General features: G+C 41.7%; 1 protein-coding gene across 1 annotated transcript in view; it reads right to left on the reverse strand.

The window, feature by feature from the left end:
* The window catches only part of LOC141657320 (putative late blight resistance protein homolog R1A-3), a 30,174-nt gene continuing 14,259 nt past the window's right edge, over positions 1-15,915 (reverse strand). Inside the window, exons 2-3 of the mRNA XM_074464499.1 lie at positions 1,864-5,230; positions 1-1,575 (exon numbers count right to left, since the gene is read on the reverse strand). Of these exons, the coding sequence (XP_074320600.1) occupies positions 441-1,575; positions 1,864-3,701 (2,973 nt within the window). The 5' untranslated portion in view covers positions 3,702-5,230 and the 3' untranslated portion in view covers positions 1-440. The remainder of the gene's footprint in view (positions 1,576-1,863; positions 5,231-15,915) is intronic.

Consider the following 15,915-nt stretch of genomic DNA (forward strand, 5'->3'; position numbering starts at 1 on the left):
TAAAAAAGGTAACTACTTTTGTACGTTTTCTTATTGCAAAGGTAATCAGTTTATCTCATACAAAGAATTTGTATTTAACATGTTCCATGTTCCAAATTTCCAATTTCTTAGAACCAAGGTTAGCTCAAGTGGTAAGAGCTTATCCCAACCACGAAGTTGGGGGTTCGAGTCTGATCCGCGACATAGTACGCTCATTTGATTTTTGAACCACAAAAAAAAAAAAAAAAAAAAAAAAAAAAAAAAAAAAAAAAAAATGTTCCAATTTATCAATTGTGTTTGTACCAAAAACAAAAATTATTCTCAAACGTGTTCTGCCCTCGCGTTTGTAAAAATTGACAGACACCAGCGAAGAAGTCTTAACCAAAAATGATGTGAGCACAGCCTGTTTACTGAACACAAAGCCTTGTGTAACTTCAGAAAACAGAATAATAGGAGCTTATTTACTCACTGAATTCATCCTCATCCTCATCGTCAAGGTGGTGTACAGTGGGAATTATAATGGTCTCGAAATTCATGTTCCCTTCACTAATCTGCTTCCTCTTGATTTTGGGAACTGACTTCGCCACAGACTCGTCACACCCGTGAGTTTCAATGCACCTCAAGTCTACAATGTTGGCGAAATCATCCGGAATTTGATGGAGCTGCTTGCATCTTCGTACAATCAATCGCTCTAGCCTAGGAAACTTATCTTCTGATGCTTCCCAGTTTTTGATATCAAGCTCCTCCATTCTCAAGTATTTCAAATTGTCGAAGGTTGCAGTTGTGTTCCACTTGTCTCCTTTAAATGCTTTGAACAATAGCTTGAGGATCTTGAGCTGAGGGAGCAAAGCTGCAATATTTTCGATTTCTGACCAGGGCAAACAAAATTTAGAAACTGTTAACTTAGACAGGTTTGAAGGAAAGCTAAGCTGGCTTTGGAATCGACCACCGCCATGGTAGAATGCTCTCAAAGATTCAAGATAACTAAGACGCTTTAGGATAGAAAAGTTGAAAGACGCGTCCATAAGTATGCATCTTAGCTTTCTAAGATTAGGCATCCTTGCAATTATGTGGTCAGCAGTGCTCTTTGAAAGAACTGGTGTTGAAAAAGTCTGGAGATTGCTTAAACAGTTGGGGTTGTTATTCTTGATATTAACTCGTGCACGTTTATTCACTACCAGATGCCTTAACTTGCTGAGATTGAAAATTGTATCAGGAACATCTACCTCACCACGCGTTCCTATGACAATTAGTGTTTCGAGGTTTAAGAGCTCGCCAATTGATGACGGGATACTTTTTATCCCATCCCTTAGTGCCAAATACCTCAACAATTTCAGTCCTGCTACATTAGGACAAATTTTACTGCCTGCATCAATGTTCTCTAAGTCCAGCAAAGTAAGTGATTTGAAATCCTCAAAAGATAAGGGCAAGCTGTTTGGATACGTTTCCGGAAAAAATGTACACCCAGTTGTCAAGAATGTCAAGGAACGGGCTTTGAACAACGTTGACTCCTCCTCACATTTAAATTTCCCAAACTCATCCCACGAATAAAAGCATAGGCGACTGCGCTGTTGAATACTCGGAGGATTCTTCCACCTAGAAAGTGAAAGACATAAGTAGTAGAAAAACTGTAGAGAATCTGATGTAGGAATTAAATGTTTCCATGAACTTGAAATGAAGACAACTGTTACATACTAGTAATTTAGATTAACCAAATATTATTTTGAGGATCCCGACTTCTATCTTATTGTAAATTTTAAGCATGCAAGATCTTACGATTATGTCTGTTTACATAGAACTACAAATAGAAGAATCACAACACGATCATACAATCCTACGACTTGAATGAAAGTACAAGAATGAAAGTAGAGGAGTAAGTCATACCCGTGAATCGTGATCATAAGCTTTTCCTCGTTTGCCTTTTGTACGCAAAAATCTCGCAACAAATCATGGATCCTGCAGGTTTGAATTCGATTGTCAGAGCCTGTTTTTGCAACCATGAGTAGACTTCTATCCACCAGATCTAACAAGTACTTTTCTGCTGCACATTCCAAGCTTTCCTGCTGTTCGGGTTCCTCTACAAATCTTTCTGCAAGCCATAAGCGCACTAGTTTTGATCTCGGTATCTCTTTTCCTTTCAAGAATGTTGAGCAGTACAGAAAGCATTGTTTCATGCCAACTGATAGGTGCCTGTAACTTAGCTCTAGTGTACCCAAATCCCCAGCAACAAGGTAAGAGTCTAAACTTTCTGCCACCTGATTCCAACTTTTTTCGGTCTGGTCTTTATTTTTAAGAGCACCAGCTATCACAACAATTGAAAGTGGCAGCCCTCCACATTTTTCTGCGATACCTCTTCCGACTTGCCTTAAATTCGGAGGACACTTCTTTACACCAAATACTTTCTTCTCCAATAAATACCAGCTTTTCTCTTCGGAAAAGAGATTGAGTTGTAGAACATTTCTGTAACCACAATCTTTCTCTCCAACGGTCTTACGACAAATATTCTCTCCAACGGTCTTACACCTGCTTGTTATTAGTATTCTACTTCCACCTTTGCCTGGTGAGAAACACATCTGAAGAGCTTCCCAAGCATTACTATTCCATACATCGTCTAAGACTATGAGATAGTTCTTTTTCTTAAGTAGACTCTGCTTCAACTCTTGAGCCATATCCTCCACCCCCATGTCATTGAACTCATAGCTAGGCCGTCCACTTATTTGGCTTGTAATATCCCGGAGAAGCTTTTTCCTTTGAAACTCTTGTCCTACATAACACCAAGCTTGAGCATAGAATGAATTGGCACAACCTTTGTATAGATTCATGGCTAGAGTCGTCTTGCCTAAACCAGGCATCCCAACTATTGCGATTTTCTCCAATTTCTTTGACCCTGTGGTAAGTTGTCTTTTCAGATTATCTTCCTCATCAAAAACAAGATTCTGATCTTCGTCTTTTGATTGTGGATCATCATCTTGGAAATTTTCTGTTTGACTTTGGGCACTATCATTGGACCGCTCAACACCAATCTTGACTGTGTCATTCCTGAGAATCTCTTCAGTGATCAGCTTAGCATCTTCTATGACGCTAAAGAGCCGCACTTTCAAAAACCAGTCAGGAAACTCCTCAAATGTGTCGAGAATGTTATTCATTTGGCGACATAAATTGATAATCGATGACCAGAGACCCTTGATTTCTTCTGATTCGTTGTCCCTGATTGCATAACCTTGAAGAAAAGAACTGCAGATGAGTAAGTAGTCGTGGAGTACCCCAATTTGTTGAGCAGTACTTACTGATAAATAAGCATCGCTTTCCTTCAACTCTTCCAGAGTCAATATCATATCGAAAAATCCTAACTCAGACTTGGGCAGCTCCATATGTGACAACTTTACGTACTCAGCATAAGCTTGTCTAACTGACGCCTTGAACCCCTCAACTGTTTCCAACGTACTGGATGACACGCCATCATTTAACTCGCTGAAAAACAAAATGTAAATATGCGCTGCTTCAATGCCCCCAACATCAACATCCCTTATGAGATTACTAATGGCATCAGAATCGATCAAATGACTCAGATTACTCCCTCCAGAATACATCATCTTTGCAAATAGCTGGTCGTTCTCCGTTGGCAAAATAGATTCGCGAAGTTGAAACAGAAGGAGGTTAGCATCTGGCATTTGTACTAGTGATTGGATTAAAACCAACAGTAATTCATTAGGTTGTGCCATATTTGCTGTAATACCTTTCAGGAAATCAATACAAATAGTTGGGAAATTCAATTTGTTCGAGTTCAAATTTTTGAACCAGAGTGACCGGAGATCCCGGACTTAGACAGAGCAAGTATTCTGTATTCGTCAAGAATGTGTGCAGCAAGTCAAGCCTCGTTAAGTGAGTGGCAGTTGAGGTCAACCTTAAGACATTGTTTTCATCAACAACTCGTATATAGCTCAATAAACTACCAATACAACCGGAAACCATATTGTAATTCCTGCAAGCGGTCCTGATATTGTTTCTTATGTCCGAAATCTTTTGTTCAGCACAAAATACGATACTTGAAATCCCGCCAGATGAACAACTAACATGTGAAGCAGCAGCAGCCTGAGCAGCTAAGACATCAATATGTGTTGCAATAGCATATGCTATCCAACTCTCCAATGATTGGTCTGAAGTATGATTGATCATACTTCTGATGAACTCCAGCTCTAGCACAATCTCCTTGACCTCCGAAAACTTGTGTGAAGAAGGATGATCATCCATAAAAGTCTTCAGGGTGTTTTGTAGGTCGTCAATAAACGGGAGGAGGATTTCACACTTGATAATGCGATAATCTTCATAGCTTAGCTTCAAAGCTCGCAGTACTTGAAGGTAGATGTCCTTTGCTTGAAACTGGGCAACATTAACCATCTTCTCCAAGGTAGAAAATTCATCCTCGCACATTTTTCCTTTGAATAATATATATCGCGCAAAGATATGGGTGGCTCTCCGAGGCAAATTTTCAATACTCGGATAAAAATCAAGTATTTCTACCTTCACATATTCTACATCCTCAAAATTCCACTTAGCTGTTGTCAAAAAAAAAAAAAAAAAATTCCACTTAGCCATAGACTTGCGAAAACTTGTGAGACCTCCTAGTCTTTCTGAGATGGCTCTAATTTGTCCCTTGATAACATTACTTAAGCTGAGAAAGCACTTGCCATAGGCCAGATATTCGAGGAGTGGTTCAGAATGAACATAATCAAGATTTACTAGGACTGCCTCGGTAAATCTTATCCAATCGTAATCCTCCTGTTGCGTAGACTCTGGCCTTGGAGGCATTGCCGAGGATAAAATGCCCTCGTATTCCTCTTCCATGAGAGAACATGAATAGAAATCAATGGCACTGTGCCAGAGACACCAATTCCTTGACTCACAAGTGCGCAAGGACATTGAACACATTACTCTCCGCAACCAATAATCAACAAAATTAGTCAGGAATTTAGGGTAATATCCCCGTTTCTCCAAGAGCAATTGGTTAAGCTCCTCCTGAGTAGTAGGAGCCCCTTTCCAATATCCACTCAAGCGAGAATTCAAAAATGGTAAGATGAACATCAATTTGTGCCTTAATTGCTGACACTTGTTTCTTTCTAAGATTGACATTGACTGCCTTTCAACTACGCTTAATTCCCGCAGAACTGTCTCATATAAGCTCATGTCTCCCAGCCGTTTCTTCACCTACTAGTACTACACACAGGACAGGTGATTGGGACAACGCCTGTTCCTGAAACCAATATTCAATAAATACAAATATATGCTCAGTATTTCATTAATCTCATTTATCTTAGATTAAATTATACTACTCCGTACTCTAATTTTACCGAATTTTTAATCTACATCTTATTGTACTCTACTTGACAATTGCTTGTGATTTAGAGTTGTATGCGCTGATGAATGAAATGAAAATAAATATTTTGCTAAATTCTAGACATAATTTTCCAATAATTGCCCTTCGGTAAAAAAAAAAAAAAAAATTAAAAAGACTTCTCTCTCCAAACCTAATCAATCCCTTCATCGTTCGACTATTATGGATCGTAATTCACACATATTAAACGTAATTTCGTCGTTTTATCAATAATTTTATTAAGACCTGTCTTTTAGTCGATTTAGTTGATTTTTTTTATTAAAAAAATGGTTTTTTAACAATTAGGGTTTGAGAAAACAATTGAATTTACAAAAGTCAAATTGAGAAATTGAATTCAGTGATTTAATTTTGTCTCCCTTCAAATGTGCGTTGCGAAAAATTGCAGCATGACATCATGACCAGCCATTGAATTTGAAAAGGTTAGACTTCAAGATGCAGAAGAGTAATTGGCAGGGATGGTGGCTGCCGACTCCGGGATGGTCGGCTACGGAGAGGGGGGCTGCCGGCGCGAGGAGAGGGGTCAGAAGGGATGGTCGTTGCGTGGATGGGGTGTGGTCAGCGGCGCTGGGACTGGTGGTGAGGGAGGTTGCCGGTTGAGGGATGCGGGGGCGGGTGCCACTGAAATAGATATTTGGGGTTTTTCCATTTCTCATGTTTCTCTCTCTTATTTTCTTAGGGAGGGGAGAAATGAGAGTGGTATTCTTGGAATAAGAGGGAAGAAAGTGCGGGATTGAGTAAAATAATGTCGGGATTTAGCACGTCCCGTGTTAAATATCCAATAAAGAACTACTAACTAAATTCACGGTATAAAATATGAAAAACTCAACTACCAAGGTATAAAATATGAAAAATTCAATTAGGTGGTAGTTTATTAATTTAACAAGTCGAAAAATATGAAAAACAAGTTTTGGGATAAAAATACGGTGATGTTTGAGGATTATACCATGAATATTGGAGGTTATTTGTAAAAAGAACAAATACGTGGTGGTAATTTGGCATTTTACCAATTGATTGATCAAACAAGCATTATCTTTTTTTTATAACCAACCTAGAGTTAATAACTATAATGTATTTCATTATATTATTCTTTTCATTAATATTAATGTTTTTTTTATCAAATTATATAATTTTCACTAAATTCTAACTATAATTTTTTAATTAAGAGAAATATAAATGATATAAAACCAATAAACTGCTAAATTTTTTATTGATGTTATTATTTGAGAATAACACGTATAATGAGAATAACACGTATAAATAAAATTATAAATCATTTTTATTACTTTCATGACAAAAAAATTGAGAAAATTTATAAATTAGAATCACTAGGCTTTATGGTATAAAAAAATATTTTTAAAAAAAAAATATATTTCAACATATTACTCAATTCTCTTGGATTAATTTTCAGTTTTATTTTTTTTTTCTCAGAAAAATTAAAATAACAAGAAAGATAAACAATTAATGAGATACCAATGTTATTTAAATATCTTATTAAAAAAATTATATATATACCGTGCATTTATTGCACGGATTCTAAAGTAGTGTAATACCAATCCATTTATTTTGTTTTAAATTATGATTTGTGCATTGCAGACTCATCGTGCAGTTCATGCCTGCAGCCCCATCACTTATCCCATTCAATTTCCTTTTCATTAGTTTTAGTTAGGGCTGAGCAAAAAATTTCGATACGAATTTTTATCCGAATTCGGTCCGAAATCCGAACTAAAAAATCCGAATATTTGGATACCATTTAAATTGGATATCCGATCCGATTTTTTCCGATTAAACTGGATCGGATGTGGATTGAGAAAACTTAAAACCAGATATCCGAATCGATCCGAATTTTAAAAAACTTAAAAAAAATAAAAATAAAGGAAAAACTTAAAGACAAACCACGACCCACATTATACAATATTAAGTATAACTAGTATTGGTGCCCGGCTTCGCCCGGGCTACCTCTACTTACCATTAATTTTTTTTTTCATTAAATAAAATTACTTAAAGTTGCATAACCCTTAAATTTATCATTAATATATTTTTAAATGACATATCCTAAAATTACGATGAAATAAATTTTGAGACAAATTCACTACTCTCGTTATTAATATTTTTTTTAATGAAACAATAGTAATAACATTTTACTACTTGCCCATAATCACTTTTACTTTCACTACTCCCGCCGTAATTATTGTTACTGTCACTACTGCCGCATTAATATTGATAATTTCACTACTCCCGCCGTAATTATTGTTACTTTCACTATTGCCGCATTAATATTGATTATTTCACTACTCTCGTTGTTGTTTCTACCACTTTCAATAATATCGCTGGTAATATTGTTACCTTTACTATTAAAATGAGTGATTGTTATCATAAAACTATATCTAATGTTATTACAGTTCTTTTCTTTACTGACGAAACTACTTTTACTACTTAGAAATGCAATTTTAAGAATCATGCAATATTAATATATTATATGTTATGAAATCTAACTTGAATTAGTTATAACCTACTTATAATATATTTTTGTATTTGTATGTTAAATAATTACCATCTACATCTAATAAACTATAAATTTTAATAAAATTACATAAATTTTAAATTTAATATATAATTTTATAATAATAATAATTAATACCATAAGTGTGCATGTTTATACTAATTAATTATTTTGTTTTAAGGAAATTGACCATCTTCTAGTCTTCTATAAATATTTAGGAAAATTGATATAATTATTTATTTTATTTTAAGGAAATTGACCATCTTAATTAATTATTTTATTTTAAGGAAATTAACCATGTTTTAGTTTACAAATGTTTAGGAAAATTATCAAGCATCTATACAATTTAATTTTAACCCAAACTATATAATATTTGCATTGAGATCCCTTAATCGGGTGCATCACACGGTGCTAGTAATTTAAAACTATATAGTATAATTAATTTGTATAACTTTCTTTAATTACATCAAAGTCCCTTGGTTTCTGGATTTAATATATAGTATTGATTGATTGATTGATTGATTGAAATAGATACATTATACAAGTCAGTAGATACAAACTAACAAACCTAAACCCTAACTCTTATCTCGCCTCTCCAATCTATTAATCTCTATCGTCTCTTTCAAACTCATCTCGCCATTCTCCAGCTCATTAGTCATCATTATTCGTTGAGGCAATTTCTTTCTCTTATTTTATAATTTTTATTTGATGTATTTTCAGTTGATTTTATAATTTATTTCCCCAAAAAATTAGTTGATTTTCAGTCGAGATGATTTCATTTGCTTAATAGTATGATGTAATTTTTTTAAAATCTAACTTTAAGCTATTGTAAATTAGTGCTATCATGTAAATTTTGCAGTTTTAAGACTAGTAAATTATCGCAGGAATGGACTTAATTATTTTTTGAGACAAACAAAACTAGATTGAGGCGCATTAAAAAAACCGGATCGGATCCGGTTTTCGAAATCTGGAATCCAGATTTTTGGATTCCGAATTTCTGCATATCCGACTTATTCGGACCGGACCTGAATCCTCAAAATTCATAATTTTAAAACTGGATATCCGATCCGATTTTGAAATCTGGCAGATATCCGGTTTTGCTCAGACCTAATTTTAGTTATATAAAACAAAAAGGGGACACAAGTACTATAAAGCAACATCGTATATTGATATGATTCGATCCGGTTTTGAAATCTAGGCCAAATATCCGTTTTTCTCAGACCTAGTTTTAGTTATTAAAACAGAAAGGAGACGGAAGTACTATAAACCAAAACGGTTCGTTTTTCTTAAGACCATTGCTTTTGGTCTGAAATAAGACGGGTAACATGTCATCATTTTACAATAAAATGTTAGTTTTTTGATAACATGTTACCATTATTGTTCACATCATTTTCAGGGTAAAAAATGACACCTCTAGTCATAACATTTTGTGAATTAATTGATTACATTTTCTTAAAAAATGGCAACATTTTATCCGTCTGACAAATAAGACCAAAAGTGTCCGTCTGAAACAAGAATTTGTGAAAGCAAAATCCTATATTGATACAATTTTGAAACCTTATCTGTTGCAAAACTTACCAAATTCGGTATACGGATTTGATATCATTTGTTTTCCGTGTGCCATGTACACGGTATCCGCATATACGGATCTAGTTCTGTGTGATTGAAAAGGTTCGAAAAAAAAGATATGTTTTTTTACTCAAATTCTCATTATCCGATCTCTTATCCTAGATTTGTTAAACAGGTCAGGGGTGGACCACACCGGTTCCCGACTCACTCCTTTCTAATTACATGGGTTCCACAAACATCATTGAAAATTTGAAATTATAGTTCGAAACTGAATTGCACCCGATCTCCAAACATGTTTATACTTTATAGTATTGGATTCGACAATCAAGGAAATGAAATTAATTTCATATCCACACATTCGTGAGGGTTTGATTGCTGCTACTCTTCAATTTTCGAACATTTCAAGTATTGTAATTGTTCCCTTGTTAGTATTGGGGGCGTTTGGTACGGGAAAGGGTATGAGAATGAAATCAAGAAAGGGTAAGAGAGGGAAATGAATGAGATCACTCATATTATACTTGGGTGTTTGGTTGACAATTAGAGGAAAAGGGAATTAAAAGCCAACATCCACCACCTCCACTACCATTACCCACCACCTGCCACCATTATCTACACCGACACCACCACAAGTAGCGGGCCGACGATCTTCCTCACGGTACCCCACGGCGAACCTAATCACCGCGCCTCACGCCCTCAACAAACACCACAATCCCGACCCCAAACACCTTATTCATTCTAAAAAATCCACCACAACCCTTCGAAAACCCCTCCCCACCGATTAAAACACCAGATCTGGTGTGGCCGGCGTCGGGCGGTTGCAGTTGTGTGGCCGAGGAAGGTGTTGGTGGTGGTTGGTGGGGTGGGAGAGTTACTGAAGGTGTTGGTGTGGTGTTTAGTAGTTGAGGATATGGGGTAGCGTGGACAGTCGGCGTCGCTGGTGGTGGTTGTGTCGGCGTCCCTGGTGGTGGTTGTGTCGGTGTGGTGGGTGTAGGGTGTAGGTGGCAGTGGTTGACGGTGTGAGAGGGTGTGGTGGGTGTTGGTGGGAGTGGTGAAAATAGGGAGTAGGAGGAAGAAGGGATTATGGGGTTATGGGCTTACCCAAGGGGGAGAGGGGTAAGGATGAGAATGGTTTTGGGGGTAAGGGGGGGTATGGGTTACCCTTTCTTTGTGTCAAACAAACAACAACAAAAGGAATAAACCATTTTTATTCTCTTTCCCTTTCCTTATTCCCCCCAACCAAACGCCCCAAGTATTTTCAATTTTTTAATATCTATTATTTTCAATGCTCAAATTGGGCTAAAAACCGTGTGCGTGGTTTCGTTTCTTTACCTACCCAGAACCAATAGTGATGGGGCATATTCTGCACCGCTGACCAAGTCAACATATTGAGCAAGGTCAAAGATGTCCACAGCAAGTCAACGACTTAGACAGCCTAGCCGATGCGGCCCATCGGCTCACCCGGTCCCGGCATGACAACCTCGCCAGTAGGGACACATATCCGCGTACTCATATCCAAGACCCCTCGGCGGCGGGTCACCAGCGCCCGCACGGCCAGCCATAGGTCCCTCGGCCGAGGGTAGATCGATCTTTCCACCGCTAGCCACTTGGCCACTTGGCCACTACGTGACAAAAGGTGAAGTCTATAAATACTCCTCAACCTTCATTGAGGAAAGGATCCGATCCAATCCAGAAATACACAACTTGACCTAAATACACTATTCATCTGGTATAATCTTCCTTATCTCTCTACAATATATCCCTAGCCAATTAGCATACAACTTATACATCTAAGTTTACTGACTTGGCGTCGGAGTGGGTACGCTTGGCTCAAAGCCAAGCCCTCGCCTCGTTCATTGTTGCCGGAGAGGCCGAGAGGAACGATTAAGACCAAGGGAGAATCCAACTCAAGACATCATTCAACAAGCCACAGGTGGTAACTATACTTGCTCTGGAATTACACCCGGAACAATTGGCGCCGTCTGTGGGGAAGACACTAGAAGCTAGTCACATTCATTCCCAAAACAAAAAAAAAACACACAAAAACCCACCCAAAAAGCTAAGAAGATGTCGAAACAACAAGACGCAGTCGTGACCGACGAAACCGCGTTCCACCAAGATGATACCTTCAACAGTGCAGAGTCGTGCGGCCCTCCACCGGCGGGTAATCCAACCGGAGTTCGGGATGCCGATAATACCGTTTCGCCGCCGCTTGCCCAACCAGTCACCATCATGGGGCATGTGGTTGACATAGCAAAGCTGAAAATGGTCCTGGACCTAATTAGTAATACGTCTGCTCACACTGTCACGCCGACAAGAGCGGCGGAAACTGTCCAGGAGACCAGGGCCCAAAATGTGACTCCGAGAAATTTGAGCGGAGCACTAGGAGAAGCTGACCCAGCAAAGTCGCCGGGAGAGCCCAAAGTGGGCGTGGTAGACCTAAGTCCTTCCCGTACTCGTGGGAGGACAGCGTCCCCGCAACACGAACGAGGCATACCCCAAAGGAGCCAGAGGAGTCCGACTCAGCAGAGTTGGAGAAGAAGTCCAAGTCGAAGAAGGAGCCCCTCCCGCTACGAGGAGAGGAGCCGGGTTAGGAATGCGAGGAGCCGATCGCCACGTGCCATCCGGCATGTGATCAGACAGCCCCTCAGCGCCTACGTCCTAGAAGTCCAGGTGCCAACTAAGCTCAAGTTGCCGCCCATATCATACAAAGGGGAAGGCGATCCAGCCGACCACGCTGAGGCTTTCGAGTCTCACATGTCGGTATGGGAGCAGCCCGATGAAGTGTGGTGCCGAGTTTTCCCAACAACGTTGCATGGGATGGCTCAAAGTTGGTACAAGGGGCTTCCCGACGGCTCGGTGTACTACTACGCCGACCTAAGGGACGCCTTTTTAGCCCAGTACTCTTGCAACAAGAGAAGGGCCGTGGAGACATCGGACCTCCTAACTATCAAACAGGAGGGGGGCGAGTCTCTACGAAGCTACATGAAGAGGTTCGACGGAAAGGTCCAACAGATTCGAGAGATTAATCCCGAATCGGCGGCCTTCGCGCTGATGAAGGGCCTCCCAAGGGAAGATTTGAAAAATGAGCTCATCAAGTGCGGAGGCACTGGCTTGGATGCCGCCAGGAAAATGGCCGACCAGGCCATCAAAGTAGAAGACTATCACAAGACGTGGTTGGGCCCCAACGAGGCCGAGCACTCGAAAAAGAAGAGCCGCCGGGAGGGCAACCCCGATGAAAGACGCCGTGACAATAATAGGTCATGGTCGACAAATCGCCAGAGACGGGACTCGACGGGCGCCGGGGAGTTCGGGAGCGTACTACAAAAACGGTGCGGCGATCACACCCCTAGTCGTGTCGGCGCCGAGGTATTCGCTGCGAGCAAGAGCGAAGGCCGAAGGGGAAAGGCCCCCTAGGCCGAGGAGTGACGGTGACACGAGCCAATACTGTGAGTACCACGGCCACACCGGACACTTAACCAACGACTGCCGACATCTGAAGGACGCCATTGAAGAGCTGATCCGGAAGGGGAGCCTCGGCAAGTATGTCGCCAAAGGCCAGAAACCGAATGCGGCGGGTCAGCGAAAAACCGTCTTTGAACGGATAGAGTAATCCATGTTGTCGTCGAGGCAACAGAACGATGGTCCGCTCATGGACACAAACGGCAAGAATCGAATGAGCCATGTCGGGCCGTCAACTTTGTGCCCAACACGCCCACCCCGCTCCCAAAATCCCCAATATGACTATCGGACAAAGCGGACTACGAGGGAGTCATTGCTCCTCACAGCGACCCACTCACAGTCCACCTGGACATAGCCAACCATTTGGTGAAGAGGTGCCTAATCGACACAGGCGCCTACACGAACATTATGTACAGAGAATGCTTTCTCAGCCTCGGTCTGAGAGTCGAAGATTTGAACCCCTGCACCAACCCGCTGTACAGCTTTTCTGGGGTCGGCCTGGTACCCCTGGGGTCGGTCAGACTGCCGGTAAGGTTCGGCGAGGGAACTGCAGCCAGGAACGTTATGTCTGATTTTATAGTCATCAACGGCACATCTGCCCACGACGTTCTCATAGGCCGGGTCACTTTGAGTGAAACCCAAGCCGTAATATCCGTCCGGGCCTTGACATTAATATACGTCTCGGACCGGGGGGAGGCTCATAAACTCACCTCGAAGAACGAGAAGGATCCCGGCGTATGGGAGATACACACTAACGGCCCTTCCACGACGGATAGCTCGAAAGCCAGCGTCGTTATCATTAGCCCGAACGGAGATGTGTTTGAGCACGCCTTGGAGCTCACCTCCTCGACCTCAGACAACGAATGCAAGTACGAGGCAATGATAACCGAGTCGGGCTAGCGAGCCGTCGGGCGGCGGAACACGTCGTGGTAAAAATGAGTTCGCTCTCATTGACCAACCAGATCAAAGGAGAATACAAGGCTCGGAACTATAAGACGACGAGGTATCTAGAGAGGGTGAGAGCCGGCGCTTCAAAATTAAAATCCTTCCGGATCAAAGACGCTCCCGTGCCCGAGCACGACCGAACCATTAGCATGGTCGAAGGAGCAGAGACCGAAGAGGTGGAGATTGACCCGGGCCGCACCGTAACCATCGGTACCAACCTCGGAGCCAAAATTGAGCCAAACTCCTGGACTGCTAAGGAAAAACAAAGACGTCTTCGCCTACTCGGCGGCGAGATGCCGGTGTGGCCGGGAGGTGATTATTCACAAGTGAACGTACTCCCCACCGCCGCCCTGTCAAGCAAAGAATGAGGAACTCCTCGGTAGAGAAAGACGAGGCCATCAAAGCCGAGGTAGACAAACTACTTACGGCGGGCTTTATTATGCCTTGCACCTACCCGGAGTGGTTAGCCAATGTTGTGATGGTAAAGAAGTCATCGGGGGCATGGAGAATGTGTGTAGACTTTACCCAACTTAATAAAGCATGCCCCAAAGATTGTTACCCTCATCACGGATAGACAACTTAATCGATGCCACGGCGAGCTACACCATCTTGAGAGCCCGCTAGACGCCTTCTCAGGGTATCACCAGGTATTCATGGCCGAGGAAGACATGCCCAAATGCGCATTCATCACCGCTAACGGCACATACATGTACAAAATGATGCCGTTCGGTTTAAAAACGCCTAAACGTATACAAGGCTGGTGGACAAAGTGTTCCAAAATCAAAAAGGGCGAAACATTGAGGCCTACGTCGACGATGCTATTGTAAAAAGCAAGTCCGACAACAGCACTGGCCGATTTACACGAAACATTTTGTTCACTAAGGAAGTACAAGATGAAGCTCAACCCAATGAAATGCAACTTCGGTGTCCCGGCGAGGTAAATTTCTCGGTGTACTTGTCGATGACAGAGGCATCGATGCAAATCCGGACAAAGTCCAAGCAATCTTAGACCTCCGGAGCCAAGGAATCGAAAAGAGGTTATGATGCTTTGGGAAGAATGGCGGCTCTCGCCCGTTTCATCTCTCGTTCACCGACAAGAGCACCCCATTCTTCAAAGTTTTGAAAGGGAATAAAGACTTCACTGGGGGAGGAACAGCACGGCTTTCAAAATCGAAAGCTCATCTTCGGACTCTCCCAACTCTGTCCCGGACCGATCTTTGGGGGAGACGCTATACCTATACATAGCGATTGCCTCGGCCACGGTCGGTCGGTGATCATAAGGGAAGAAGACAAACAAAGAACACCCAATCTACTTTGTCAGCCATACACTGTTGCCCGCCGAGAGAAATTACCCACTAATCGAAAAAGCGACCTTGGCCGTCGTCGTTGCCACGAGGAAGTTAAAACCCTACTTCGACGCGCACCCCGTGACGGTCCTAACCGATCAGCCGTTAGAGAAAGCTTTGGAAAAATTCGAGCAATCCGGCGAGGCTCATCAAGTGGGCGGTGGAACTCTCGGCTTCGGCATTCAGTACAAACCAAGACCTTCGATAAAGGGGCAAGCACTTGCAGATTTCCTGGCCGAATGCACGTATCAAGAAGAGCCAAACCCAGGCGTATGGGAGGTCTACACCGACGGCTCCTCCACGACGAACACTCGAGCCGGCATCCTCATCATCAGCCCAAACGGGGACGAGTTCGAGTACGCCTTGAAATTCACCTTCTCGGCCTCGAACAACGAATCCGAATACGAGGCGGTGATAACCGGGGTCGAGCTAGCTAGGGTCTGCCGGAGCGAGCACATTGTGTTGAAGATGGACTCACCGTTGGTTACTAACCAAATCAGAGGGAGTTTGAGGCTCGGGACGACGGAATGGTAAGGTACCTAGAAAGGGTAAAGGCCGACATAGCGAAATTGAAGTCTTTCCGAATCCAATGCGTTCCCGCATCCGAGAACAACCGGCCGACGCTCTCTCCAAACTTGCCGCCAACCATCAAGAACGCCACCAACCGTCTTTGGTAGATATCCGGAATGCGAAGAGCATCACCGAGACCGACGGCATGGTGGGCA

Source organism: Silene latifolia, chromosome 5, assembly GCF_048544455.1.
Source record: "Silene latifolia isolate original U9 population chromosome 5, ASM4854445v1, whole genome shotgun sequence".
NCBI lineage: Eukaryota > Viridiplantae > Streptophyta > Magnoliopsida > Caryophyllales > Caryophyllaceae > Silene > Silene latifolia.